Source organism: Osmia lignaria, chromosome 9, assembly GCF_051020975.1.
Source record: "Osmia lignaria lignaria isolate PbOS001 chromosome 9, iyOsmLign1, whole genome shotgun sequence".
Taxonomy (NCBI): Eukaryota; Metazoa; Arthropoda; class Insecta; order Hymenoptera; family Megachilidae; genus Osmia; species Osmia lignaria.
In genome coordinates, this window is record NC_135040.1 from 4,585,506 (window position 1) to 4,612,186 (window position 26,681).

The 26,681-nt window shown below is 40.4% G+C and overlaps 5 protein-coding genes and 2 non-coding genes across 7 annotated transcripts; 4 read left to right on the plus strand and 3 right to left on the minus strand.

Annotated features, from left to right (window-relative positions):
* Window positions 1–259: 259 nt before the first annotated feature.
* On the minus strand, window positions 260–23,229 carry LOC117604222 (adult-specific cuticular protein ACP-22-like). The gene is made up of 3 exons (XM_076689864.1): window positions 22,891–23,229; window positions 1,084–1,318; window positions 260–546 (listed from the first exon to the last, which is right to left on the minus strand). The coding sequence occupies exons 1-3, from the start codon at window positions 22,915–22,917 to the stop codon at window positions 371–373; spliced, it is 438 nt and encodes a 145-aa protein (XP_076545979.1). The 5' UTR covers window positions 22,918–23,229; the 3' UTR covers window positions 260–370.
* LOC117604238 (uncharacterized) lies at window positions 4,013–5,543 on the minus strand. Its single transcript, XM_076690156.1, has 3 exons — window positions 5,124–5,543; window positions 4,779–5,082; window positions 4,013–4,494 (listed from the first exon to the last, which is right to left on the minus strand). The coding sequence occupies exons 1-3, from the start codon at window positions 5,541–5,543 to the stop codon at window positions 4,334–4,336; spliced, it is 885 nt and encodes a 294-aa protein (XP_076546271.1). The 3' UTR covers window positions 4,013–4,333.
* Window positions 8,061–16,189, minus strand: LOC117607178 (uncharacterized). Its single transcript, XM_034330578.2, has 6 exons — window positions 15,966–16,189; window positions 10,606–10,832; window positions 10,008–10,245; window positions 9,063–9,215; window positions 8,482–8,689; window positions 8,061–8,217 (listed from the first exon to the last, which is right to left on the minus strand). Exons 2-6 carry the CDS (start codon window positions 10,810–10,812, stop codon window positions 8,061–8,063), a joined length of 963 nt encoding a protein of 320 aa, XP_034186469.1. The 5' UTR covers window positions 10,813–10,832; window positions 15,966–16,189.
* Window positions 19,511–21,988, plus strand: LOC117607261 (tRNA N(3)-cytidine methyltransferase METTL6). Its single transcript, XM_034330807.2, has 9 exons — window positions 19,511–20,076; window positions 20,154–20,299; window positions 20,360–20,503; window positions 20,580–20,747; window positions 20,931–20,981; window positions 21,164–21,212; window positions 21,402–21,458; window positions 21,653–21,706; window positions 21,875–21,988. The coding sequence occupies exons 1-4, from the start codon at window positions 19,684–19,686 to the stop codon at window positions 20,743–20,745; spliced, it is 849 nt and encodes a 282-aa protein (XP_034186698.1). The 5' UTR covers window positions 19,511–19,683; the 3' UTR covers window positions 20,746–20,747; window positions 20,931–20,981; window positions 21,164–21,212; window positions 21,402–21,458; window positions 21,653–21,706; window positions 21,875–21,988.
* On the plus strand, window positions 21,014–21,099 carry LOC117609377 (small nucleolar RNA snR60/Z15/Z230/Z193/J17). The gene has a single exon (XR_004582582.1). It is a non-coding gene; the product is annotated as a small nucleolar RNA snR60/Z15/Z230/Z193/J17 (small nucleolar RNA).
* On the plus strand, window positions 21,253–21,335 carry LOC117609374 (small nucleolar RNA snR60/Z15/Z230/Z193/J17). Its single transcript, XR_004582581.1, has one exon. It is a non-coding gene; the product is annotated as a small nucleolar RNA snR60/Z15/Z230/Z193/J17 (small nucleolar RNA).
* A 1,198-nt stretch (window positions 23,230–24,427) lies between the features above and the next one.
* On the plus strand, window positions 24,428–25,549 carry LOC117607322 (uncharacterized). The gene is made up of 2 exons (XM_034330936.2): window positions 24,428–24,583; window positions 25,028–25,549. The coding sequence occupies exons 1-2, from the start codon at window positions 24,569–24,571 to the stop codon at window positions 25,283–25,285; spliced, it is 273 nt and encodes a 90-aa protein (XP_034186827.1). The 5' UTR covers window positions 24,428–24,568; the 3' UTR covers window positions 25,286–25,549.
* Window positions 25,550–26,681: the final 1,132 nt, after the last annotated feature.

Consider the following 26,681-nt stretch of genomic DNA (forward strand, 5'->3'; position numbering starts at 1 on the left):
TCAATTCATTAGAAGAGCGCCGAATACAGCGCGAGGGCTTGTACAATTTATAGCCGAGCAATGAAGTTTTTATCGGTACAGGAAACCGATAAAAAACATCACGAGCCTCGTATTTTCTACTGAAAATATAGCTTTATTATGACGGTGTTATGATTGTTACAGTCTTCGCGTTTCTCTTCAAACTCCTTTGATCGCTCGGAATGCGCATCGGTACCGGGAATGGATGGAATAAAAAGGGGATGAAATTTTGTTGCAACAAGGATATATTTAACGGAACAACAAAAACAGTATCAACGAGAAACGTATACTAACAAGATCTCTTGTAATCTTTTTAACGAATCGTAAGTTTCTTTGGTCAATTTGGTCTTCGTCAATAGTAGCCTGATCCACCATCGTGTCCATGTCCACCTCCATATCCATCGTGGTCGTTTCCATTGGAATTATGCACGTAGGCGAAGAATCCTCCATGAGGATCGGCGTGGTACTTGACGGTTCTCACGTTTCCTCCTGGTTCCTTCACCGTGTACTCGCCAGCTACATTTTTCCCTGTTTAACGAGAAATTTAATCATTATGTTGATGGTAAATTAAAAATTCCCGGAAGATAAGAACCCAGCCTCCGGATACTTCGGTCACAAATTACTGTCGAAAATTCAATCAGTGTCACTTCATAAAAAAAAGAAACAACTTACCGTGTGCTTCTTGAATAAAATAATAACCAAGCCAGAGAATTATAAAATAGGGATTCACGAACCTGCCTGTGCCGCAGGAAAAATGTACGAACCAGCAAGGAATATAATATATCAACCTGTTGAGCAGAATTTATCCGCATCTATAATTTACTTTCTTCCACTACGTTCCTGCAGGTCCACGATAAGCGTGTACCCTTATTACAAGCAATACGAGCACCGAACGTTGACAGAAATTTATGTTTCAACGTTTACCACAACTAGGAAAGCATTCTTTTTATTTTAACCAATAAATAGCCAGACGTCTACCTCTCTAATTGCAACTTACTTCGTCGTTCGTTAAAAAAGGTAACGTCTGTTGAAATTTTCTGTGAAAATATGATAGTTTCAACTTACCGTCTCTGTGTTCCTTTTGACTATGATGGTCGCCAGTATGGTGATCTTGGACCCCGTAAGAGAAATCGTATTTTGGATGAGCTACGTATCCATGGTGATATCCATGTTTACCATGGAAGGTGATCTCCTCCGCGGGACCTTCCACAGGACCGTGGAAATGCGCGAAGCTGTGAGCGTGTCCTGCTGATCCATCCTGCACCGATGCCATCATCAGTACGGTCGCAATTAAAACGAACTGTACAGGAAGAAAGTAAGTGAATCAATATTAAAAATTAAAAGGCTTCGAAACGAACCTTCGTCACCATCTTGCTAGCGTATGAAATCGTGCTCGAATGGTGCTTACCAAACGGTCCATAGCACCTTATATAGCAGATATTTGTGTGAGGGAACATTGGACGTGTTACGTTAGTATCAAAAAACTGGAACGGGTGTCTGTTGATTTTCTAAAACTAAAGTATGCGTTTTTTTCATTGGAACCACGCACGTGGGTTTCTCTAAAACAATAATCGATTCCGCTCTATTGATCTCGATGCGGAAGAATGTTTGCATACACAAGGAGAAAACGATCTTGTCGTTAGTAAATGGTAGAAGAAATTATTCGAAGTTATTCCCCAAACTGATCGATTCAAATAGAAATTTTATTTCTGATCGGGATAACTAACGAAGTTGTTTTTGTGCCACGTTGTTCTACTTCGCAGCTCTGATTACGTTTTCCGTGCAACGTTTTAATTCGAAAATAAACAACACGGTGTCACAGGTCGGAATCGAGTCCACCGGTACAGGTAACGTTTTAAACAATTCTTTACAGGCAACGAACTTTTCACGCAACTTGAAGCAAACAATTTAATTTAATTCGAAATTATCTAAGTGAGATAGAAGTTCATTTATCGTCCTGCTGAAAGTTTCGTTTACAAACCTGGAACGTACAGCTATACATATAACGGAAGTTATATTTAACGATAAAAAATATCCAAAAAATACGAAAATGGTCGGTAAAAATTTCGGTGAACAAACTCGGAATATTGCGAACTGGGTTACACCTGGAAAATCGATTTTCATCCGAAAAACAAAGTAATATTTAACCTTCGTCCACTGATGCGTAAACGTACACCCCTCGATATTTTCAGAAAAATATAGAACAAAAGCAAACAGTTTACCGAACTAGCTCGGTCCGATAACCAAAGTTTCGAACTGTTCATTAAATGAAACGTCGAATGATACGCTTTTGAAAGTTGCATTTAAATGAATCTTGGGGAGGGAGACATATACGGATAACGTTATTAAAATAACGAGTCAGCCGGCGAGTAATACTCTTAATTAAATAAGTGCATTCGTTGTGAACGAGCTCGAAGGGAGCAAGGGTCGATAGATTCCTGTGGGATAACCAAGGTAGGATTGTAGCTGGATGGAGTCGTGGCTTTTTTCATGCTTCCCTCGAAAGACTGTTTCCCTCGTTCGACTGGTAATCCATCCGTTTACTTCGGTAACGACTGTATCGATCCGCGGGCCGAGTTGCAACGCGCATTCGTATGCGGAACGGATATGCGTCATTTATGCGTGAGCATGCGGAAGGTAACTCTGACTTCTAGGCACCGCGATGCTTTCCATCGGTCGATCGTTTATTTAAATATTTACCAAGCAATTAGTCTCTTCCAAACACAGGGCGCGGCACGGACGGGAATATTTACTAATAGCTCTCGCCATAATCGGGAACGAAGTTATTGCTGGCAAACGACTCCGCGAGCGACGGCTGTGCTTTATCAAAATGTGCGTAAATTTGATAAAAACACAAGAGTGAAAGTTCTGACTGAAACGAGTTAATTAATTCGAGGAACAGCATCGGGCGGTGCAGGTAAAACGAACTTGCTGTAACAGTAATTTCTTTCAAATTCAATTGCTTCCGGTGAGTTGCGAGACAATCCCCAAGGGATCCGCTGTCTCTAATATCAAAATTGTTTTCCCTCGTCAAAGGATTACGTTTAAAGGAATCGTTCATCCGTCGGTTTATTATAAAATATTTTTCCCAACTTGTGCATGCTCTGCAAAGAGGGTGGATATTATTTCGTAGACGTTGCGGAAGGGAAGATGCACATCCGTGGAAGTTAATTACTTTAACGAGTTTCGAGTGGCATCCGATTGTCGCAAGAATCGTGGACGTGAGAGTGAAACAGTAGGTGTGCAGAAACAGAAGATGTTGCGAGAAGCGACGCATCGTTGTAGAAACGAGAGGGTGGCGTACAATAGTCATGCGGATATTTTTAGGGGTAAAACGATGTCCTCTCTTCCCTGCACCTTTTCTTCCAGAGCAACAGCTATACGTAATTATTTTGTATTTCTGTCCGTGCACAATGGCTGTCACGCTTGGTAGCTTCCAGTAAAATCCTTCGAATGGCAGAAAAAATAATTTGCTTTAATTCTCTTCTTCTACTTCTATATCTTTCGCTTCTTTCCCCGAGTTCTTGATGAAATTCCGTCGTCGGTGGAATTTAAACTTAGCATTCTTAATGGCGTCCGGGAAACTTCAAGGTAGGATAATTTCAAGGTAACCGCGATAAGTTCTACTAATTGATTAAAGAACCTTACTTTCTACTCCGATTCTTATTCCGGGGAAAAATTCGCTGAAAATTTCCCAGCTACGGGAGCTGGGAAACATTTGGATACGATGCATATTTCGTTTTAATTGCACGCTCTTTCACTCAAGTATTCTACGCTTCCTTGTGCGTCCCAGTTCTCGAAGGGGAAGCATCAAGAAAGGGGCGCGAAGTTGGCGTGTCTGTTCGAACGACCAGCCACGTCTACTCGATATCATCCTACGTAAACTTAGAGAGAAATTATTGAAGCGTATGCGCAATACAATTACTAGCGATGGAAATTGATAGCGGAATTGGCGGGGGTGGGTCAGTAACGAAACGAACGTTCGATCCTCCTACAACGCGATCGATCCTGCTTCTTGCTTCTTGCAAACGTAATGCTGTTACAAGCACTTTGAACTACGCGTCTTGATATTCTCTACCTCTGATGAAACATCATCAAAATTGAAGGGTTAGGTCATTCTATTATTCTTCGTTTGGAATTTGCATTAAACAACTGCAAATCAAATTCAATGTACTGATTTATTATATTCTGTGCTTAATAATTGACAAACGATAACAAGTAGTAAATGTTGAGAAACAAAAAGGTGTGACAAGAGTATAACAATAGATAACAAGGATCGTATTTTTAGTGAATGAGTTGTGGGATCACAGGGCTCTCATCTATGCTTGTGTCCTCCGTGTCCGCCTCCGGAGTGATCGTTTCCGCCATAATTATGAACTTCGGCGAAAAATCCACCGTGAGGATGAGAATGATACTTGACGCTTCTCACGTTACCGCCAGGCTCGTGAAGATGATACTCCCCGTCGACTTCCTTCCCTACAATCCCAAACAGAATTTAGGTTAATACTATTTTATCGTATTCAACTACGTACACGGGATTAGCGGTATTAAAGGGAGAAAGACGTAGAAGATTTCAAGATTTTTGCGAAGTGCGTCGAAAGAAGTGAGGGGATTAGCGTGCACCGAGCAGTTCAACGGCCGAACTTGCTGCTAGTTTTAATTAAGAGCAAGGCCGGCTGTCCAATTAGTTCGAGATTCTAATTAAGAGCACGAAATCGAGTCTCTCTACGCTTTCTTGCCAGTTTTCGATCGATGCGTACCGTCGCGGTGCTCCTTCTGTCCGTGATAGTCTTTCGTGTGGCTGTCTTCTACACCGTACGCGTAGTGGTATTTAGGATACGCTTTATAATCGTGATCATAATGTCCGTGTTTATCCTTCCAGCTGACCTCTTGGTGGCCACCCACTACAGGCCCGGAGAAATGGTGGAAAGAGTGCGCGTGTCCACCGCCTCCATGTCCACCGCCACCACCGTGTCCACCACCCCCGTGTCCTCCACCGCCACCTCCGTGTCCTCCCCCGTGTCCTCCACCGCCACCTCCGTGTCCACCGTATCCACCCCCGTGTCCTCCACCGCCACCCCCGTGGCCTCCGCCGTGTCCTCCACCGCCACCTCCGTGGCCTCCGCCATGTCCACCGTATCCACCCCCGTGTCCTCCACCGCCTCCTCCGTGGCCACCCCCGTGTCCTCCACCGCCACCTCCGTGGCCTCCGCTGTGTCCACCGTATCCACCCCCGTGTCCTCCACCGCCTCCTCCGTGGCCACCCCCGTGTCCTCCACCGCCACCTCCGTGGCCTCCGCTGTGTCCACCGTATCCACCCCCGTGTCCTCCACCGCCTCCTCCGTGGCCTCCCCCGTGTCCTCCACCGCCACCTCCGTGGCCTCCCCCGTGTCCTCCACCGCCACCTCCGTGACCTCCACCATGTCCACCATATCCGCCCCCGTGTCCTCCACCGCCACCTCCGTGGCCTCCCCCGTGTCCTCCACCTCCACCGCCATGGCCTCCCCCATGTCCACCACCTCCATGACCGCCTCCATACCCGCTTCTCTCTATGCTATCATCATCGTCATCGTCTAAAATCAATTATCAGCATTATAATTAAATGGCCATCAACTTTATATTACATCTCTGTGCAGTAATTACCATACCTGCATGTAAGGATGTTTCATAACAACTGGTCACAGTTATCGATATTAAAGCAACGATGAGCAATTTCTAAAACATAAAACTTGCATTGTGATGCGGGATATGCACGACAGCGAAGGTTAGACGAAATGATGGTAAAATTTATTTCGATCACACGAAGTGGCACTTTGGAACGAAAAATTGCAAAAGAAGTATTATACTTTGTCGGAAGCCTTCAGAGACACTTTCGGGAGTCACGTATAGGTCTTTAGAACACTTTGCGCTCACGACTTTGAATCTGATCCATTTGACGAAGAGTACGGTTCAACGAACAATTGTATTATCCCTAGCTGTCCAAGTTTCAAATTATAATTAACACATTTACTGCCATTAGAATCACCGGCGAGCGAAAAATTAATTTTTAACCTAATAGTTTACCTCTATTAGTGCCATGTTTTCTCTCTGGAAGGATCACCGATTGACTGTTTTCTGGATAGCGAAAATGCCATTTTATAGGAGTGATTGGTGAGCAGAAGAACAGTCTCATTAAACCATTAATTCGTTTGTTACAGCTTGTCGGGGACTTGGATAGAGCGAGAGGCGAAGTTGGTTCCCCGCTTCAAAGGACGTCGTTACGGTTGCAGTTTTCGACATAGCCAGACACGAGCTGGCATCGACGTCGCATTATGATGCAAAGGGTTCGAAAAAATCCGTTGCAAGGTGTTTGATGGGGCGAGAAATGTAGGTTCCTTGTTTCAAAATCGGACAAGAAATCGAAACCGAACCAAATTCTTCCTGTTCGGACACTGGGAGCAGAAGTTGTGACACGGATACCTTTTCCCATTTTTAGGATTTCAGGAATTTACCTTCTTCGACCCCGCAGCGATTGACAAGGTCGAGGTGCAATAATTAGGTCCACGTTTATCTAATAGAAATATTATCTTAATTAGGTGCCCGCCCACTTCGTAGAACGCTATTCAATCATTTCAATTTATCTGAATTTTCAAAACAATTCTGTCAAATATTATTCGACAGAATAAGCTAATGCATATAATACTCGGCAAACATTAATTATTCGCTGCATTTCACAAGTTCTCGTACTTGTACACGTTTATAGGATGGTCATTTACGAGATTTATACAAACCTGTCGCGTAAAGGAATTTTAATTCGATGTTTCGCTTCGAAATTATCCGTGAGTTTCGCATACGCGAACGCATTACCGATGCTTTAGTAGTTTTAATCAGCTCGGAAATCCGCGATAATTCTAAAATTATAGAGCTACAATTATTCTACCCGTTGGCTTCACTCAATTCCATTAAAGAAACCGCCCTATCATATATTCGATCGGCCACGTAAATTCGACTGTCGAGATTAATGAGCAATAAATTGCACATTCTCGACGATAGAGCGAACGAGTGTCAATATGTCGCCTGAATAGCCGCATCCCAACCTGGCGATACAGTTTATTGTTGAATTTATTGCATTTCCGCGTACCGCCCGTTCGCATGATACATTTATTCCTGGCTGAATTGTAATCTATCGATTTGACGCAAAGTCAAATACCCTTTCCCCTTCTCTCCCTATCGTCCGATCGGTTTGTCTCTCTTCATTTATTTCGATGATTATTATCACCGATGTTCCCTGTTAACGACCGATGAAATGCACTTTTGACGAATTTCACGATGAATTTGCGTTAACATCGCGTTCAAAACAAAAGCTACACCGAGACAAATGTTTTCAAATAATTTCCCTTCGAAACGATTCCACGTTTCAAGAACAACCATCCGGAATTTCAATCGTAATACCTTTTCTTTTTACATAAAGATATATTTAAAAACTTCCCGACAAGTTTTGGCTACCATCTCGTATATTTTAGGAAACTGGTTGCCCGATTTTCTAACACATTGACTTCGGACGCGATTCTTTCTTGCTCTCGACGAAAGTATTGGAAAAAGATTATGCACGGTCTGATGATTAATTAGAATAGCGTTTTGCGCGACAAAAATATCGAGCTACATAATATTTTAAGAAGCGAGCACGTATTTTGTCGGTTACGTATTTTTACATGCGATTCAATTTCATTATATAATTATTACACCCTCGAACTGCATTTATATTGGAAATTGAAAAGGATCTGTACAAATGAATTACAAATCTTTGTTAACATTATATTAATTACAAAACTGTACACACACACACACGCTGTCTAGAAAGCTTAAGCCTCTTAAATAGAAAGGTAATTGAAACGTCAATTATATTCATCCGACATCGACGGGTACAATGTAGGATTAATAGGCATTAAGTTAACGTTTCGATCATTAATCTTACAAAAGTATTACTGGCTGATACGTAACCTAACGTGATATCGATTAACTTATCCGGAGGTAACTTCTTAGTATCCGCGAGATCCGGCGGTTCATCTGCAGAAAAGCTTCGGTTTATCAACCATGTCGTAGGAAGTTCGTGGACAAGGTGTCGTGAGTGCTGGTATCAGGGAATTCTGAATGGCGTGAGTCGACATCGGAGCAGTCCATGTTCCCTCGGAGGAGACTATACCAGACTCCACGTCAGATCTGTGAACACATCGTTTTCTTTTCATCTATCAAGTTTTTCCTTTTTCATCTCGTTCTTGAATACGAGTGATACTTTCTCTTCGTCTTTGAATGGTAACGTTCGCGACAGAGACAGCCGGTAATGATCTCTAAACGTGGCACCAATTACGAACGAAATGCAAACTCTTTTTGAGAATTCAACTCCGCGGGCTAAGCACTTGTACGAATTACTTATCCAACGAGAAGGCGTTCGTGAAATACCGTTTGAGAGAACGGGGGTCTTACGTCTTGAGTACGGGCGAGCTGTAAAGAATAAGAGGATTCACAGGCGGTGGTTTAAGAAGAACCACGTCGACTCCGGACGATTGTAGTTCGCTTTTTAATGCCTCCGCAGCCCCTTCGACCGCCTTCCTCGAAGCGCTGAACGCTACCAGCCCTGTGCCAGCTTTCGTGCCGTAGCTCGTCGTCGAATCGCCCAAAAGAACGATGCGTCCTATAAAATGAATCATACTTCACAGCCGCGTTCTGTATTCTCCGCTTTCAGTAACCACCTCTTAACCTGTTAACCGACAAACGGCCAGTCATTACCAAACTACCCTTCTTACAGAAGGATCTAAATTGTGTGCTCGTTTATCGGTCGATCGATTTCAAAGCGTATAAACTGTGACCCTATTTGATGATATAAAAATATCCATTCCTGTCGGTGTTTTTACTTATTTGTTATTATACCTCCGATGAAAAAAGAAAGGTTTCGCGCCGGTTAACAAGTTAAGCGCGAGCCTGTAGCTAATAGTCTTTCAGCGACACGCTCGCTTTGTAATCACATCAACGCGTCAGTCTCTAATCCGAAGGGACAAGGTGCAGACCTCTTTTCACGCGTAAAAGAGGAATGAACATTCTGGCGGTCCTAAGCGGCGCGACCAAGTTGTGTCGCAACATGGATTCCCACGCCGAACTCGGCTGTCTCTCTATAACACCGGGCAGAGCCAAGCCACCGGTGTGCACGACCGCCCAGAGACCTGTAATTAAGCGAACTTCAAACTCCGCTGTACTCTAAGCAGACACGCTTTTGTGTTAAGCGCGACAGACACGGCGAAGATGGAACTCGCGTAGAAATTCTAGCTACACTTGACCCATTCGCGGCTCGGTTCTTCTCGCGAGATGATTCTTGGGAAATGAAACCACTTTTCTTCTGGTTATTGTAACACTTCTACGCTGTGTTGGGTAATTATTTATCATTTTTTTAGAATACTTTGCCTTTGTGCGAGCCGAATTTCGAAGTGAAAGGGGGAAACAACATTTTTGTTAAATAGCATCGAAAGTAATTTATAGCGGAATATCCACCGTAACACGATTATGTTATATATTGTTGGGTCTCGATGCGCGGGCGAAGCAATGAAAATCGATAAAAGTAAATTCATTGCATCCGGCTAACAGTTATCAGAAGCCGTTTTAACCGAACAATTTCCACAGAGACTAGGCTATTTTACATCTACGAATCTTTGCGGTCGTTGTACATTCGGCAACTCTATTCCGTGTTTCCTTTTCTCTTATTCTTTCCCTTAAAATCCTGTTACCAATGGAAGTCGATAAAAACCACTGGCTATCGAAACTGTCCCTCGCGTTTTAATAAAGCGTATTTTTAATTTGTTCACCTTTGAAAGATTGAAAATTTGTCGTTAAGGTGAAATCCAATTGTTAACCGCGAAATTTCCAGCCCCACTGTGGGAAAATGTACAGAGTCGAGTAAAAGGCAGCGAAGCGTGTTCAATCTTCACCGTTCGACGCGCATGAAATCGACAATTGCTTGCCGTCTTCCCCGGCCGGAAGTTTCGCCCTAACTGCGTCCAAACAAGCGCGTAAACTGTCCTCCCTGGTCGAGTCCAGTTCCAATGGAACGATTTGGCCGCGAGCACGTACTTCCGGATCCTGCGGGTTCCCTCGACCCGTGTCTCCCGGTTCGTCCTCCTTTTCTTTCTGCTGCTCGATCGCCCTCAGGATCTTCATCGATGGTGAGTTACCAGATGGATCCAACACTCCGACAAATACCTGTTCAATAATTAATTAGAATTCAAACTTGTCGAACTACGATCGATCGCGAGTTCTCCAACTGTTTACTCTGATATTTTCCATGGATCAAAAACACATAGCGATCTTACGAAGCTTTGATATTGAAAGAAAGAGACGGGAAGCAAAAGCTTGATACCACGATGTAATTTAAATTTAACGAAATATCCAATTTTCTGGGAGCTAATAATCCTTTGAACGAGTCAAAGGATCGTCGTTTGAGTAGAAGAACGAAACTTTGATTACTATCTCGATTAGCTGTGTCGTAAAAGAAACACTCTAGCTTCTTACTTTTCCACGTAATATTCAGGTGGGAGGGGAAAAAAATCCGTGGATCATTACCTTGTAACCAACCTCGTAGAGCGCAATGGCGATCTGCAAACCCACGCATGTATCGCAGCTGGTAACGAGAACATGACGTTTGTTACGGGTCTCGTATTCGTCCGTTGCGTTCCTCGATTGCCGCATTAGATAGGCTAACAGGGCGGCGACTATCGAACAGAGAGCCAATATTTGTAGGGCCAAAATGGCCCCGGTTTCAGCGTCCATCCTGCCTGGCTATATTCAATCTGCAAAGCAGAAGTTACATCTCAATTACGCCACAATTCAAGCCAACCTCGCACGGGCTTGGACCTTCCACTTCCGCAATACGGTTGAATGGTTTCTCATCGTGCCGATGGCATAGCTCGCCGCTAAATTTCGTAACACAGTTTCGTCTACTGATACGCGCATACCTTCGATTCCTGTAAACTCCATTCAATTACCGTATTCAATTACCAGAGTATTTCGTATCACTTTGATACTTGTTCAACTGCGAAAAGTTCTCTCGAAACCTTTGAAAACTTTTCGAAACTTTACACCGTTGACGAGCGTTCAAACACTGTTGATTCTTGGAAATAAACTGGCTAGGCTTTACGCGCGGATTAATCCTTTCCGTGTAATTATTAAATTTACTAATTTCATTGCTCGATCATCTTCCAAGTTTCGCTGGCCGCACGCAGCCCACATAAATCCTCCCTAAATTGTAATTCGATGCACGAATGTCGTTGACAACCGATCGATCAATAATGATGCTATAAAGCTCAGTATATTCGCGTTCCAATTTATGTTGGAATCATTCAAGAAAAGCAATCGTACGGAAGCGAATCCGTTTCTTTACTTTCTCTATTTTTCTCATCAGTCGTATACTTCTTATCATAACACGCGAGCTATTTTGAATAAAACCCGGCGAACGATTCGACATCTCGTAATGGTATCATCCCGGTGAAATTCATCGGGAATTCTGTTTTTCCCGCGAAAAGTGAAGGGCGTTGGAAAGGTTTTTGCTCGACGAAGTGATTCGCCTTTCTAAAGTATATCTAGGCTCACCGAGGCGTGGCTGAAAGCCGCTCCTGTTTCTCCACGGTCAGCCGTCACTGCTCGTCGTCACGAATTCTATTCGAATTTGCAAAATCGAACACAATCCATTTCGCCGACGACGTGTCCGGTCGACGGTGAAAATCTCTAGATTTAATAGCTCGAATCACGTTTCCGTTAATGTGCTGAATCGATTAACCAGTCGGCCTGGCATTTCGACGAGCATAAAGAGGCGTTTTTCAAACGACCGAATAATTTCCTTTTCGAGACCCAGGAATTTCGGCCAGACCGAGAAAAATCGACGAAAAATATCGCCGACTTTGCCTGCGTAATTAGCCGACTTTTCATTCGAGGAGAAAACCTTTCTAGTGAAACTACCATTATTACTATTACCTACGTTTATTTTACCGCGTCAACTGCCATACGGCGTTACGAGTTTCATTTTAAAAAGGGAAATTGTGGAAAGAATCACAGCAATGATTCGTTTTGCATCGCGATAAATTGTAACGGACGAGTGACTTCGAAAAACAACTACACTTTCTTATTTTTTACAACATTGAAATTCTCATTTCTAAGCATTTTCTAATGCAGTAAATCAGTGAAACTTGTTAAAACCCTCGTAGCTTACGAATTCACACGCGATTTTCTAACTTTACGACCGTAGTCTATTAACCCCTTCGTTGAATACGACGCGTTTCATTTAAAATTAATTCTTCGTATCGTTAATACTCACACGCGCTAATTAATGCATAAATCTCGGTCGAATACCGCAAGAATAATAAAATTCGAATGCAAAACTCATCGTTACCAATTGCAACTGCAAATGAGAATACGTACTTAACGATTGTTACGATTTTCCACTCGAAGCAGCGAACACTTAGCGTTACGAGCGCCATTCAATTAATCTGAGATCGATTAAAGTATCGATCGAATCTTGTGTTAGGTATCCATTCGTATAAATGATCCAGGTGCTTGAACCCTTTTTTTTTTGTTCCCCCTTTGCATTTCATGAAAAACTCGAGTTATCAGGCGCGTATGCGGAAAACGGATGAAACAGTTCGAAGCATATCGCCGGAAGTGAGAGTTAGCCGATACTGGAAGCGTTCGAGGATACTGCGAACGATAAGCTGCGATTTTAAAACGAAATTCAAGATCCTCTAACGTCCGTGCTAAATATTCCGGGATTATTCGTGACAAATTAAGAGAAACTGGTAAAGGAAAATATATTTTGGTTGAATTTTTAAACAGGCACACACGTGATACGGTTACGAATACACGTTAGCCGGCGTGCTCGTCTCGATTTCGTGCCAAATCACAGCAGTTAACTTTCTCTGGAATGCAGGTACAGAAAGAAATCAAGTTGAAAGACAGCTGTCACGAAATTATAGTCTTATCCCGAGATCTTGCAAATGCCATACTTGTTTTTCTCCAATAAGAATTTCTCCGCGAAACCAGCGATGTAATTTTTCGCTAAATCACTCGTGTTCGTTAATTACTTGAAATTTGTTGCAACTCTGTTTACAGAAAAACTTGAAAGCATTCATCGATTTCAGAGGGAAAGTGACTTTTCTCTGAATCTAAATGACACGAGTTTTTACAAGAATATGAGAGCATCGGGAATATTCTGATATGAATGTGTCTGATATGAAACATGTCGAAGAGTTTGATAAATAAAGGAAACCATGTATTTTCGTCCTGGTATTTTCAACATAAAATTTATTGATACATCATTGACTCCGTTCGAGCGAAACGAAGCACGAGGCAATTAACTTTGACATTTATTTACAAACTAGTCCGAATCTGTAAATGACTTTCCCTGTCGAGAGAAACATTCGCTTAGCGTACAAATGATCCTCGATACTTGAAGTGGAATGAAATTCGAAGGACATTATAATTTCCATCATTAAGCAACAACCACGATCGCGATGCTAATAAGCAGCTATGTCATCTCTATTAATCGCCACACCGGTGTGAGACGTGCACCGACTGGAATGTTGGAAGTTACACGTATTACACGTATACACTTGCTAAATACTCGCGTTGCAGAGCGAGAACGCGCAAGCGGATACCGGGTCCTGATAGGTTTCCTTTCCGGTCCGCGCCGGGCACCAAGTAATTCACGTTTCGGCGGTCGCATTATCGAATTACTGGAGTTTATTCGCTCGTGCTAATTTCCAGAGGTATGTGGAAATATTGATCAGAGAGTCCTCTCTCCTACGTTGGCTGCTTCCGATCTAGAATCTTACCCAACAATCCCGTGGTTTCTGCGCCCGCGCGATGGAACATTGCCACGTTCCATTAGCTGACCAACGGAAATCTGTACGTCCATACTAACGAACGGAATTCATGGGATTCGCGCGAACTACGAAACGGTGCGATTTATCAAATTTTCCGATGATCAATTTTCTGATCGATGATCGAAGGTTTCGTCCGATCGAGTAAGTAAATAAATTACCGCGCGTTGTTACCGCTATTTTTACGTAGGCGGTCATATCCCGCTAGGGAATTAAGCGAGGCCGTTCGTGGAAAGCAGGAAGGCTGCGATTTAACGGAGCGTTCTCCGGCCGCAACCGTGCGCGGCTATTTTCTTTGTAATCGTAAGAATTATTGGCGAACGAGTAGCGTTTACTGTAGAGGGACCGTGCGAGCCGCGGTAACCAACAACGTAGATACAAACGCTTCAAGTCCAGGCAAACGTGCAACGGTACTACTCGTTGACCGCGAGTGACCGTGTGGAAAAGATAAACACTTGCAATCCACCGACGACGCCCCACTCTGTTGTTATTTGTACAACAATTATCTCGATGTTTAACTCGGCTGTTGTTTTATCCGCGCCATCGCGCAACCATGGAATCACGTCCGTCGCTGAAACTTCCGTGTACCGTTTGAGAAAATGAAAAACAACTCTGGCACGTTGATTATTTAAGCTAATTATCGAGCCGCTACAACGAGCAAACGTGTTTCGGCAACCTTTTTATCCCGCTGACTAAGGAAAACGGTATGAATTGTGAAAAATACTGTTGTTTGGATAATGCAGGTCCTACCCGAGGCATCTACAGTTTCATCCGTTTCAATTGTTCCAGGAGCCAAATAAGCGAGGTAAGCAAAGACGAATTGCAAACTAAGAAGAGCATCTCGAACGGAATGGATTAGATTATCGTTACGCAAGTAGTCCAGGTCGATCGATACCAGGGGAAGGTCGATTTCGTGTCCATTACGCAACGATATCGTACATCTGTGGAAGGGAATTTTTCAGGTTCACACGCCCTGTTACCTTATCGCGAGTAACCGCGAGCCACGATGCCACGTTAGAAAGTTCAAAGCAAACACTTTTCCTACCTAGCCGGACAGCTGAGAACGCTTCCGTCTTGGAATGCGATGGAATCCGCGCGCCATTCTGGTTTCTCTAGAATCAATATATAATTTGGGACGAGCGAAAATTTAGCGGCGTAAACGTTGACCGGCGGCGAACCAACGCGTCTAGAGGTTTGCATATTTTAGCAAGATCGTTTGCCGAGTCTACAATAGCCTGGTGCTGAAGCAATCGAGAATTCCTATGAGCTTTGGCGAACGAAAGTATCGACGCGTTGTTGCACGAACGACTCCTTTGTTTCGATTAGTTGTTAAGCGAAGATCGTCGTTTCCGCTTCGAAACCTTCGATTATCGCTGTTGGCGAACCGTGTCAATGGAGTGAGACCGGGGATCGTTGATATCCATTGTAATCCTACATTCTGGGCGGGGATTAGCAAACTCGCTGATGCCGTAGAAATTTTGTGAAAAAGAAAAAAAAAATGAATCCTGGTAACGGGAGTTCTCTACTTTCGAAAAACGAGAGTTAATTACAAATCGTCTTACACGGTTACCACGAACCAAGGAAAGAATGCTCGCGAAAGATTATAGGGTTCGCATGATCATTTGATATTCATGTTTCAGCCTGCAATTTATTTTTTCTTGCATGATACGCGCCACTCGGTTTCTTAATTCATGCTCTACTTTGTACCTAATTAACTTAACACTTCATTGTGATTATGAACGTGATGTGCTCGATGTTAATCAGGAATTTTCTATCGACCCGTCGTTTACACGATACTCGGACAGATAAACTATATTTTATTTTCGTAACATGATTTATCGAAACATTAATTTATTCCTAGTAATATTCGTTCCTCTCACGATTTCTACTCAATCATTCTGTCAGATACTGCTAATTAAAGGATATCCTTGAAAGCGACCAATTAAGCGTATCAAAGAACAGTGCCATTAACGCCGTGGATATTTTTGAAGAAAAAAAAGGAATCGAAGGTGAACGCAGCAGGTAGTCGAGAGACAGGTAAGCGAGACTCACCCGAATTTGACCGTAGGCTCTGATGGTGTCCAGATAAGGTAGTTACGATACTCTGGTATTGTATGGTAGCCCCTTTGGCAAGAAAAATCGGCACACTCGAAAACGGCACAAAGCGAGAAAACGGCAGTTTTACGAGCACTCGAAAGTACCGGCGAGCGGCAAGCCGCGACGCGTGTTTCTACAGCACAACTGGCTTTCGAGAATTCCCGCTTGGAATGCCCACGAGGACGAACGGTATAAGATGCTTCGACGTTGGCTGCCTCGACAAATGGAAAAGGCACGCTCGAAGCATCTTCGCCGCGCCTACAATTACGTGCTCGTTGTCTATCGACTCTCCGCTCGACTGCGCCTCCGCGGCCCTTCTAACACCTTCAGAAAATTCAATTTCCTTGTATGTCGTCAAAAAATTGAAAAAATAAAATATACGTACCTTCGAGATTCCTATAAATTCGACACTGAATTATAAAATTTTCACTTCGCTTAATTGACACTTCTTCTTTCATTTATGTATATCAAAATTCTTTTTCGAAAGGATTCAAAACTTAGGAGTAGGTACTTTAAGCACGGTCAGCGCGTTGATCAAATAAAGACCGTAACTCGGAATTATTGCAAAATTTCAGTAAATATTTCGTCGAGGAACGGAACAATAAAGTGGAAGGAATTTCTCAACTTCCGCATTCGCGCGAAATATTGCGCGGAAAGCATTCGTTCTGATTACACTGAAAATTCGTAATAAAAGTTCTAAATCAGCTTCCTTCTTTTCGCTGCAAAAGGACGACCAAATTTTAATTTGCTTAAAGTTCCGCTTCTATCGTGATTTTTCTTATTTATGCGAGCAGACCGCACCGATCTTGATTCGCATTGAATAAGATAAAAATGTCGCGATAGGATTACCGTGGAATTCATTTTCCTAATCAATTTTAGCTGCAAGCAAAGGGCAGTTCGCGTAATGAGAACGTTGGAAAGACTTGAAATTACGTGAAAATCCAATAAGCTTAGTTGGCAAACGTAATATGCAGCAGCACGATGAAACGTTTCATCCTTTGATCTCTTATTTTTTTTATGAAACAATTCTTTTTAGTTCAATCAATTTAAACTCTATCATTTCAACAATACGCTAACAATCTATTGATCCCTCCTGCATAACCAGAAAAATAGATGAATTATTATTGAAATATAAAAATTGTTATAAGGTCGTGGAAACCATGGGATGCAGTATTTGATGAAACACTAACGACTGAGAGTTGCGAAACGTGTTTTTCATTTCATTCAGTTAATCTATCGTCATTCCTTCGAGCCCTGGACGAAATTCTGATCCGTAATGACCTACATTCTACTTGATCGATTCATTTTCCTTTGACCTCGTTCTATTTGCAAGTTGTGAGATAATAGTTGAACGATGCACATAAGATACAACAATCTATGCATTTCAATTAGCTGACTCTAATAGCATGGCCAGAAGTTCTTCATCGATTTCACGTTAAACTTCATAGATTTATATTATAGGATTTGAAACGAAATAAGTGGCAGAAACATCGGTTAAATTTCAGTCACGACTAACCCCTTTCAGTACTGTGTCATTGTGTGACAATGCTGCACGCAGGCAGAAAATATTCGTTTCGAACGGGGGCCGCATATTAATTTCTTGAATAAGTTCACGCGTGGAATTCATATCAATAGTATTCATCATGTTACAAAATTAAATTAATGCTAGTATTTTTGAACTATATTAGTTTAAGAAACAACAAACCATTACATAAATTATCTGCCTAATAAAATTCTACGGAACAACAGTATTAATTACACCATTTTATTAAAAACAATGTATAGATATAAGTAATCGTTCTATTTGTAATTACTTTAATCCAATTGTATCATAATAAAAATCTTGCTAAATAACCAGAGAAAACAGGGACTTTTACTTTTTTCTAATAATAAAAAAATTCTAATTGGCTTGAAGTTACAAGGCTAGCAGAAAAAATAGGGCGGAGTCCATGCAGTGACTACAGTCCAATAAGACTGGACATGCTTTGTAAACGGGCGCCACCTGCTCTATCCTACTATAAAAATGTGAAACACTTTGCACTGCAACAGTCTAATGCACGTTGATGGTAATAGCAGATTGCTTTGACTGCATTCCTTTTTACGAATTTGGTTCCATTTTATAAAATTTTAAAAATTTAGTTCAAATTTTTGCCGCCAGGGGGCGTTGTTTCGACGACGAATTAGCGCCCTCTGGTGGCAGAAAAAGGAACTAAACCATGCTAAAATTTTGGCCCTCTGGCGGCAAAAATGCGAACTAAATTTTCGATGCCGGATCAGCGCCATCTGGTGGCAAAAAAAGGAACCAAATCGTGCAAGAATTTTGGCTCTCTGGCGGCAAAAATGCGAACTAAATTTTCGATGCCGAATCAGTGCCATCTGGTGGCAGAAAAAGGAACTAAATCATGCTAAAATTTTGGCCCTCTAGCGGCAAAAATGTGAACTAAATTTTCGACGTCGACTCAGCGCCCTCTGTTGGCAAAAAAAGGAACTAAATTTGAATTGAAAAAATGGTTCTCACGGGACTTTACTTACCTTTACTTACCTTTACTCACCTTTACTCGAACCAGTGTATTTATAATATATTTATTATAAGGGTTGCAGTGATATACGGGATACAGGGATATAAGGGATGCAAAGATGTAAAGGATGCAGGAATGTAAGGGATACGGGGATGTAAGAGATACAACAATGTAAATGATGTAGAGGTATATAGAATGCAGAGATACAAAGTATTCAAGGATGTAAGGGATCCCAAGATATAAAGAGTTTAGGAATGTAAGGGATGCAGAGATATATGGTTGGGCCCTCTCAGGCCCTCAAAGACAAAAAAATAATAAATAATTGGGAAAGGTGAGCCCCGAGGCCCATAAAGAGGGATAAAATAATAAATGACCTGGGAGGGCTAATGAGTTCTTTCAATAAGCTAAGGGATAAAAATACGGTAAATTAAATGGAAGATAAAATAAAGGAATATGTATGTTTAACAGGTAGATCCGCACTCCTCGGCGGTCGCTATAAGACTGCGGAGGTTGCAACTTGTTCTGGGTCAAATTTCTCATATTGAGAATATATGCTATGTTTATAATTTGTTAAAGATCAAACAGTTATTACAAGTTGTATACATAAGTAACTAAGAAATGTAATTACATGTATTAAATAAATGATTCGGAAAGAAAATTGGATAAATTAAATGATAACTCGGTTCCTTTTTTAAAATGATTTATTTACCAAGACACGTGGAGTGAATACAAGTTTATTAAACAGAAATCAAAGAGAGCCAAAATTGTAACGTTTCAATTGTCAGTGCGAGGTGTGGTAGAAGAGAGCTGGTAAAACAGGCAAGATGACCATACCGACTGTGCTCTGTAGCTGTAGACCTAACCTTACCTGGGGGTGTCTGGAATCCCCAGAATCATGACCCCTCGAGAACAAAGGCACGTCGAGCCTTTATATGCCTGTAGTCTCACTGGTCCATGGTACGCATGCTTCTCGTCCATTTCCTTTTGGGACTCGAAGGTAAGAGGTTGTGTAGTGGACACCGGCTGCAATTTCAATAGTTGTTACTCCATCCTTGCGTAAATGTTCCGTTCGATATCGAACTAATATACGTACAAATTACGGGAGATTGCCAGAGCGTCGGCGTCGCTTCGTATTATACGAAAGTCTTGCTACAATGAGCTACGAGAAAACGACTGAATCGATCGACGGTAATATGGAGTACGTCGGCCACGTGGCGAAGCGTCTTACTTCGGAAGAGATCGAGAAAATGCAGGCTCAAAATTCACGTTTAGTCTCGGAATTTCAAGCCAATCAATTGGAAAAAGATGCTAAAAAGCACTGGGATTTATTTTATAAACGAAACGATACCAGATTCTTTAAAGACAGACACTGGACCACCAGAGAATTTAATGAACTCTTGGGCTTGAGCTCGAAGGAAGATCGAAATGTGCTCCTCGAAGTCGGATGCGGCGTTGGAAATTTTGTATATCCATTAGTCGAAGATGGATTGAAATTTAGAAAAATATTCGCCTGTGATTTATCTCCCAGAGCAGTGGAATTGATGAAGGTATATTATATCTATATAACGATGATCTTTTTATATGTATATGTATGTATTACTTATTTTGATGGAATTCTTCGCAGAACCATATGCTATACCACCCAGAGAAAATGAACATTTTTCAAACAGATATCACTATGGAAAATTGTTTCTACAATGTGGACTGTCCGGTGAACGTGGCAACCTTAATATTCGTTCTATCGGCCATTCATCCAGACAAATTTCGAAAGTAAGTGACGCCATACTTGGATGGCCGCCGGATACTCACTGAAAACTTAAAATGTTCCAGAGTTGTGAAAAATTTGTACAATATTCTTCATAATGGAGGAGTTGTACTTTTTAGAGATTATGGCCTATATGATATGGCTCAACTGAGATTTAAACCCGGTCACAAGATCAGTGATAATTTTTATATGAGACAAGATGGAACTAGGTAATTTTTCGTCCATCTTTTGTGCTCAGAAAGAAAATACGAAATTATGTATTGAAAATGCTTACTTTTGTTTCAGAACATATTATTTTTCAATGGAGGAAATATCAAAGCTATTTGAACATGCTGGCTTTAAAACCTTAACATGTGATTACATACAAAGACGTACTGTTAACTTAAAGGAGAAAATAGATGTACCTAGAATTTTTGTCCAAGGAAAATTTGAGAAACAAATACAAGTTTAATGGTATGTTTCCCTTGAATAATTCAAGATTAATTTATAATTTTTCGAATGATGAATTCATAGTTCAACTGATATATACTGAAGGATTATTGGGATTCTTTCGCCCCTATCTGATATTTATAATCACTGATAATAATTCAGCTGTATAAAAATAATTGTTATAAAATTTTCGGTTGTATGTTTCAGAATATGTGTCTTGAACTTGATCAAGAACAAGTGTTGCATATTATTGCATGGGTAAGCATTTTATACCTTATGATGTATTAAATAATAACTTTAAAATGATGAATTCATAGTTCAACTGATTTAGAATGAAGGATTTTTGGGATTCTTTCGCCCCTATCTGATATTTACAATCACTGATAATAATTTAGCTAGATAAAAATAGTTGCTATAAAATTCTCTATTGTATGTTTCAGAATATGTAGAGAATTTGATCAGGAGCGACCGTTGCATACTATTGCATGGGTAAGCATTTTACGATATATTAAATAGGATAACTTGAGATATATTCTGTATGATGAATTCATAGTTCAACTGATTTAGAATGAAGGATTTTTGGGATTCTTTCGCCCCTATCTGATAGCATTATAAATATTTCCCTATCAGGCATTTAATTACGAAGCAACAATAATGTATGTAATCTCTGATTTTCAGGTACTTAGTACTGGTGAAACTACTCGGGATACATGCATATTTTCATTGCATACCCTGGTAAGTGCTCTTTATTTGATATAGAAGCGCATTAAGTTTTAATTTCGATGATGTATAACTATATATATATATATGTTTGAATTTCAATGATACATGCATAGTACCTTTCGTCACTACCGCTGAGAAGAAAAAAATTATTTTTAGAGTATATTACATTTTGACCCTTTGAAATATAAATTGATATCTCTTTACAGATGTTCCAAGCAAAGAGTACATGAATGATACCCGTATCTTATCTTCTATCGCAGGTAAAGAAAATTGTTTTATAAAAAGTTTTCATATGTGATACTGCAATGATGAACTTATTTCGAATGATTCTAATGATTTATATTTTATTAGCTCTATCTGAAATTTTCAATACTTCTTCACTTGTGAAATTAAAAAAGAAAAATTTTTAGACAGTTTTTTGTTTACAGATTGTTGGCACAGGGAGTACTATGGAAATGATATTTCACATTTTATACAGTATAAAATATTGTAATAAATAGATGATAAATAAAGCGATATTCATAGCACATACGTTTTTGTTACGAATTTCTCACTACCTTATATCCTAGTATTATTATTGCACTTAACATTTATCATTTTAACGATATCTATGAAATAAAATAAAATATATACGCGAAATAAATAACAAAAAACGGGACCCATGCTATTATAAATATCTTTAGTCAGATATGTGTTCTTTATTACCGTCATTTGGGATAGCTAGCCACGTTATTATTATTTAAAATGACCAGTGCATTAACTTATTAAAACGTGTTATATTATATATCACAAAGAAAAAGCACATGATAATTTTCAAGCCATTAATAATTACAGTAGCTTTTTTTATAGCTGCAATCAAGTCTATCACATTAAAATTCATGAGAAATTATTTAGGGGGTGCCGGTATTGTACACCCAGGATGGATTCGAAAGCGAAGCCGCGAAGACGAATAAATTGCATCGCGATTATTAATTAGGCAAAAAGATGTCGTGTTCTCGTTTTCGACCGTGTAACCGGATCACAGCGACGAATTCGCATTGCATAAAATATGATTCCATTAATTATAAAAATAAATGCTCATGGCCATTATACATATAGTAAAAGCAATATTTATAAATAGGTATATAATCATAGTGATTAATAAATGTATGCTGAACAAGCTAATCTTACATGCAAACAAAACCTATTTTTCAAAAGTTATGATATGACATTCAAGGCATTAATAAAGAATAACTTATTAACAGAAATTCGTATTCTTTCGGTACATATATAACGGATTAGAACAGAAGTTAACATTTAACCTTAAAGCATGATTTAAATTACTATTGCCCGTCATATCATTAAATTATAATATTTATTCGAAGAAACAAGTGCTAAATTACATTCAAATATGTGTAATATTGAAACTCTTATTCATCATTCTTAAATTATATTTCTCACTTACCCTTGTCGAGTACTCCATCGGCGCCATTAGAAGACCGGATACGGAATTGTGGAAACGAAGTAGTCCTCTGCTGATGGAAATTCTTGGAATTGTATTCTTGATACTCACGAATCCGATGTAAACAAATAAAACGCAGTGAACAAAAATCTGACCACAGAAAATTCAAATGAATTCTAAACATCGAAGAGATCGGTATGCAAACAGCCGCGCGGCTCGACTGATTTGCCAGACTGCCGGTGCGCATGTGCGTGGGGCAATGTTAGGCAATGACCGGGATTTCCCCCGAAATTTAAATTCAAAGCATCAAGGGTATGCCCTTCAATTGTGAAAGATGTTTGAATTTAATATATCTCACTTTAATTACACAAAATAAATTAAATGGAACATGAACGTGTATTGCAAAAGTTATTTACTTAAGTCCAAACTATGCAACATAATAACAAACAGAAAAAAAATTATTTATAAATGAACAACTTTCACGCGCCAATCGTAAATTAATTGTTAAAAATCCTCTTACGAATTCCTATATTTATTTATTACTGTTGATCCGTATTCAAAGTGGAATGAAGTGATAAATTAAAAGAACACCAATGATTCTGCTCTACTGCTTTAGAAGGTAATTTTTTTCATCGACGTTAATATAGTAATTGATTATTCCGTGTCTAGATCCAGATTTTAAAGATGATGTCAGTTTTTCTAGCCTACCTCCACCTGGTTTTAGCTGTTGATCGGGTTTCGATAAATATGTGTTTGTCTTCTGTTTTTCGTGCATTATAAAAAATGGAGGCGGATGTAAATTAGCAATTCGAATAGCCTTTCGAGTTCGGAATTGTTTCTTTTTTTTCTTTAAGAATGACTAATGAATTCAATTAAACGTATAATCACGTTGCAATGTTTATTTGCTTTACTTTTGTATGTAAAATGAACGCATTTTCGCATCGAAAACTTTCCTTACCGCTGATACGTTTAACTCGACCAAGTATCATAAATAAAAATTCCATGCATTTCTGCCGGTTTTCCTCCAGTTACTTTTTCTTATTAACCGCGGTCTTCCATAAACGATCTGGTTGAAAAATATTTTTCCTGAAATGCGCTGTAATTCGTGGGTAAATACGATCTAACGTTTTTATTTCTCATTTCGTAACATACCTCATTTCTCCGTTGATTCACGGCTTATAGGCGTTCAATGTGTATCGTAATCATCGAAGTTCAGGGAACTCGTTACAATTGTATCATGGTGTGTACACGCGATATTACGTCGTATGTAGTAAAACACTTTCGTTCGTATTTGGCCGATTGCCAAGGTCCCTTGCTTCACCCGCGTGCCGTGCATCGGAGCTTGTACTTGTACATGGGACTGCTTTGGGAATACGTGAACGAGATTCCTTAGCAGACCTCGACGTCCCCGACGACGGCACACGTACACGGGTTACGTATGCGACTTCGTAAACAATAGGACGTGTAACAACCCCGTCAAACATCCACCGGCTCACCAACACACACGCGACAAGGCACACGCACGACGCGTGTGTCCTCGTGCATTGATCAATCAGCGAATGACGCGCGTAGGACGATCTGTCCGCCAGGTATATAAAGGTATCCACCAAAAAGCAGGAGCATCATTCAGTCTTAGTTGATCGTACGAGCTGATCTCGAAAACTACCCACATCTATCAACCATGAAGTGCTACATTGTAAGTATTACACTTCAAATATCACGGGTATTACAACGAGAATCTCTTTATTCAATTGCTTGTACAAATGATGGCAATTGAGAGTGTTCAATACTTGAACCAATTTCGATATTTTTTTATTAATTGATCGATTTTTACACTTACGTGATTTCACCTCGTATTGTTTCAACGGGTAACGTTTTACAATGAACACGCTCGATAATCGCTGTAATCCCTGAAATTACGGTACTATTATTTGGCGAAGTAATGACTGCCTATTATCTATCATTTTCCTCCGCTAGTCAATAACAATTACGCTGGTGTAAAATTGTATACATTTTGCGAAATATCTGTAACTTCCAATCATTCTTCGTGCGATAAAGAGGAATCGTTTGTACCAAGTGCTACTTATGATGATTAATAAAAAATAATTGTAATTACCATCTTTGTTGTTCTTTCTTCTAGGCTATCGCCCTTTTGGCTCTCTTCGCTGTAGCTTTCGCTGCAGAGCAACCCGCTGAATCCGAAAAGATCGAGCCAGTGGTGAGCGCAGAACCCCAGGATGCACCAAGGGACAAGAGAGGTCTACTGCTGGGCTACACTGCTCCAGTTGCATACACTTCGTATGCAGCACCGGTCGCCTACAGTGCTAGCTACAGTGTGCCTTATGCCTACCGCACCTACCCCTCATACCCCTACTACAGCTCTTACTACCTGGGTTAATTTCAATCAACCGAAATATACGATTGACGTACTTTTGTGATCAAGACTTGGACAACGACCATGGCAATCGCATGGACACTCAACGGAGTCGTTTATACTATTCTAGTTTAAGTTAACTCTGAACACACCCACCTTTGTTGACCGAAATTTTCTACGATTTTCTAACACTTGTCGCAATCGTCTTTGGATACACGTACATTTCGATACAGAGCAATATTGTAAATAAGACAATGCTAAATATAAAAGTTAATTATGTTTAAATGATCTTGTTGTATTTTGTTACCCATTCCTAATATTTGTTCTTTGCGAAAGAAGTACTAGAGTGCACTTAGTGCTTGATAAAAAAAATACCACGTATCATATTCAAAGTTTGATATAGAAGATGGTATATCCATTTTTATATTCCAGTTGCATCAAACATAAATGAAATTTGCATATGTTTCATAGTTACGATCTTATTAGACATGCATCTACGGTTTCATCTTTAATAGTAGAATGCATCGCGAAGTGTCGATGCATTATCGAACAGTGGACTTCCTGTTGCAGATGCAACATAACCGCAAACAGAAACGTGACATCATCGGATTGCATTATTTAGGCTAAGTATGAAGTCACTGGGGGGTGGAAATTATGCACGACACTAGCGTCAGTGTATTGTTCTGGTTTCATCGAAACGGATGTACGAAAAGAGGATACTGTTTTTTTTTCTTTTTTGGACAACTCTCGTTATGTAAAACAATAGAAAGGAGTTCTAATATTCGCGTCTGCAGCGTTAGATAATCGAGTCGCGATGCGTAACGCCGGCCACGTTTAGAATTATTTCAAGAAACACGAGCACGCGTGACTTAAGCGTAATCGCGAATTACACAATAGGAATATATCACTCTAAATGAACACTTACTCTGTATTCCCTGAGACTTGATGACTTTGAGTACTTTCACTGAAGGCTTTGGAGGATGTGAACGTGATGGGAATTCTACGAGCCTCGTTTCCACTACACCGTGGAATGTCTTTTACGAAGCCGACGGAAGTTTGGATGATATCCTTTTTACTTCCTGTCCAATATATTTCTACGGAACATCTACTTTCTACGGAATCCAATTGTTTCCATTTTTATTCCACGCAAAGTTCGTGCCTTTTCGTATTTGTAGAATGATCGTTAACGGTATCATAGCTACTTTAGGTAGGAACGGACTGCGGACTGTTGAACGGTTCACGAAGAGTTCAGGATTCGTTCAGTATCCCCAATAGGGAATTACGAAATATCGAATCGGGGAAATTTGGGAGCAGTTCGGAGGAGACGATGCTATACATCGATATGTGTAACATCACCGATCCGTAACAGCATTGCCTAAGTGTGATCGATGAAAGCCAGCAAGAAAGTCTATTGTAATTC

What these genes read in the sequence shown, in the direction of transcription:
- LOC117607261 (XM_034330807.2), top strand. Translation starts at nt 19,684, where the DNA reads ATGAGCTACGAGAAAACGACTGAATCGATCGACGGTAATATGGAGTAC. An exon ending in CATCCAGACAAATTTCGAAA is followed by an intron (nt 20,300 to 20,359) that starts GTAAGTGACGCC and finishes AAAATGTTCCAG; the next exon opens with AGTTGTGAAAAATTTGTACA. An exon ending in ATGAGACAAGATGGAACTAG is followed by an intron (nt 20,504 to 20,579) that starts GTAATTTTTCGT and finishes CTTTTGTTTCAG; the next exon opens with AACATATTATTTTTCAATGG.
- LOC117604238 (XM_076690156.1), bottom strand. Translation starts at nt 5,543, where the DNA reads ATGGAGGTGGTGGACATGGGGGAGGCCATGGCGGTGGAGGTGGAGGAC. An exon ending in CGGAGGCCACGGAGGTGGCG is followed by an intron (nt 5,083 to 5,123) that starts GTGGAGGACACG and finishes GGCGGTGGAGGA; the next exon opens with CACGGGGGTGGATACGGTGG. An exon ending in ACAGAAGGAGCACCGCGACG is followed by an intron (nt 4,495 to 4,778) that starts GTACGCATCGAT and finishes TTGGGATTGTAG; the next exon opens with GGAAGGAAGTCGACGGGGAG.
- LOC117607178 (XM_034330578.2), bottom strand. Translation starts at nt 10,812, where the DNA reads ATGGACGCTGAAACCGGGGCCATTTTGGCCCTACAAATATTGGCTCTC. An exon ending in ACTTCCGGCCGGGGAAGACG is followed by an intron (nt 9,216 to 10,007) that starts GCAAGCAATTGT and finishes GCTTAATTACAG; the next exon opens with GTCTCTGGGCGGTCGTGCAC. An exon ending in AGCTCGCCCGTACTCAAGAC is followed by an intron (nt 8,218 to 8,481) that starts GTAAGACCCCCG and finishes ATGTGTTCACAG; the next exon opens with ATCTGACGTGGAGTCTGGTA.
- LOC117604222 (XM_076689864.1), bottom strand. Translation starts at nt 22,917, where the DNA reads ATGGCGCCGATGGAGTACTCGACAAGG. An exon ending in CGATGGAGTACTCGACAAGG is followed by an intron (nt 1,319 to 22,890) that starts GTAAGTGAGAAA and finishes CTTCCTGTACAG; the next exon opens with TTCGTTTTAATTGCGACCGT. An exon ending in TCAAAAGGAACACAGAGACG is followed by an intron (nt 547 to 1,083) that starts GTAAGTTGAAAC and finishes CTCGTTAAACAG; the next exon opens with GGAAAAATGTAGCTGGCGAG.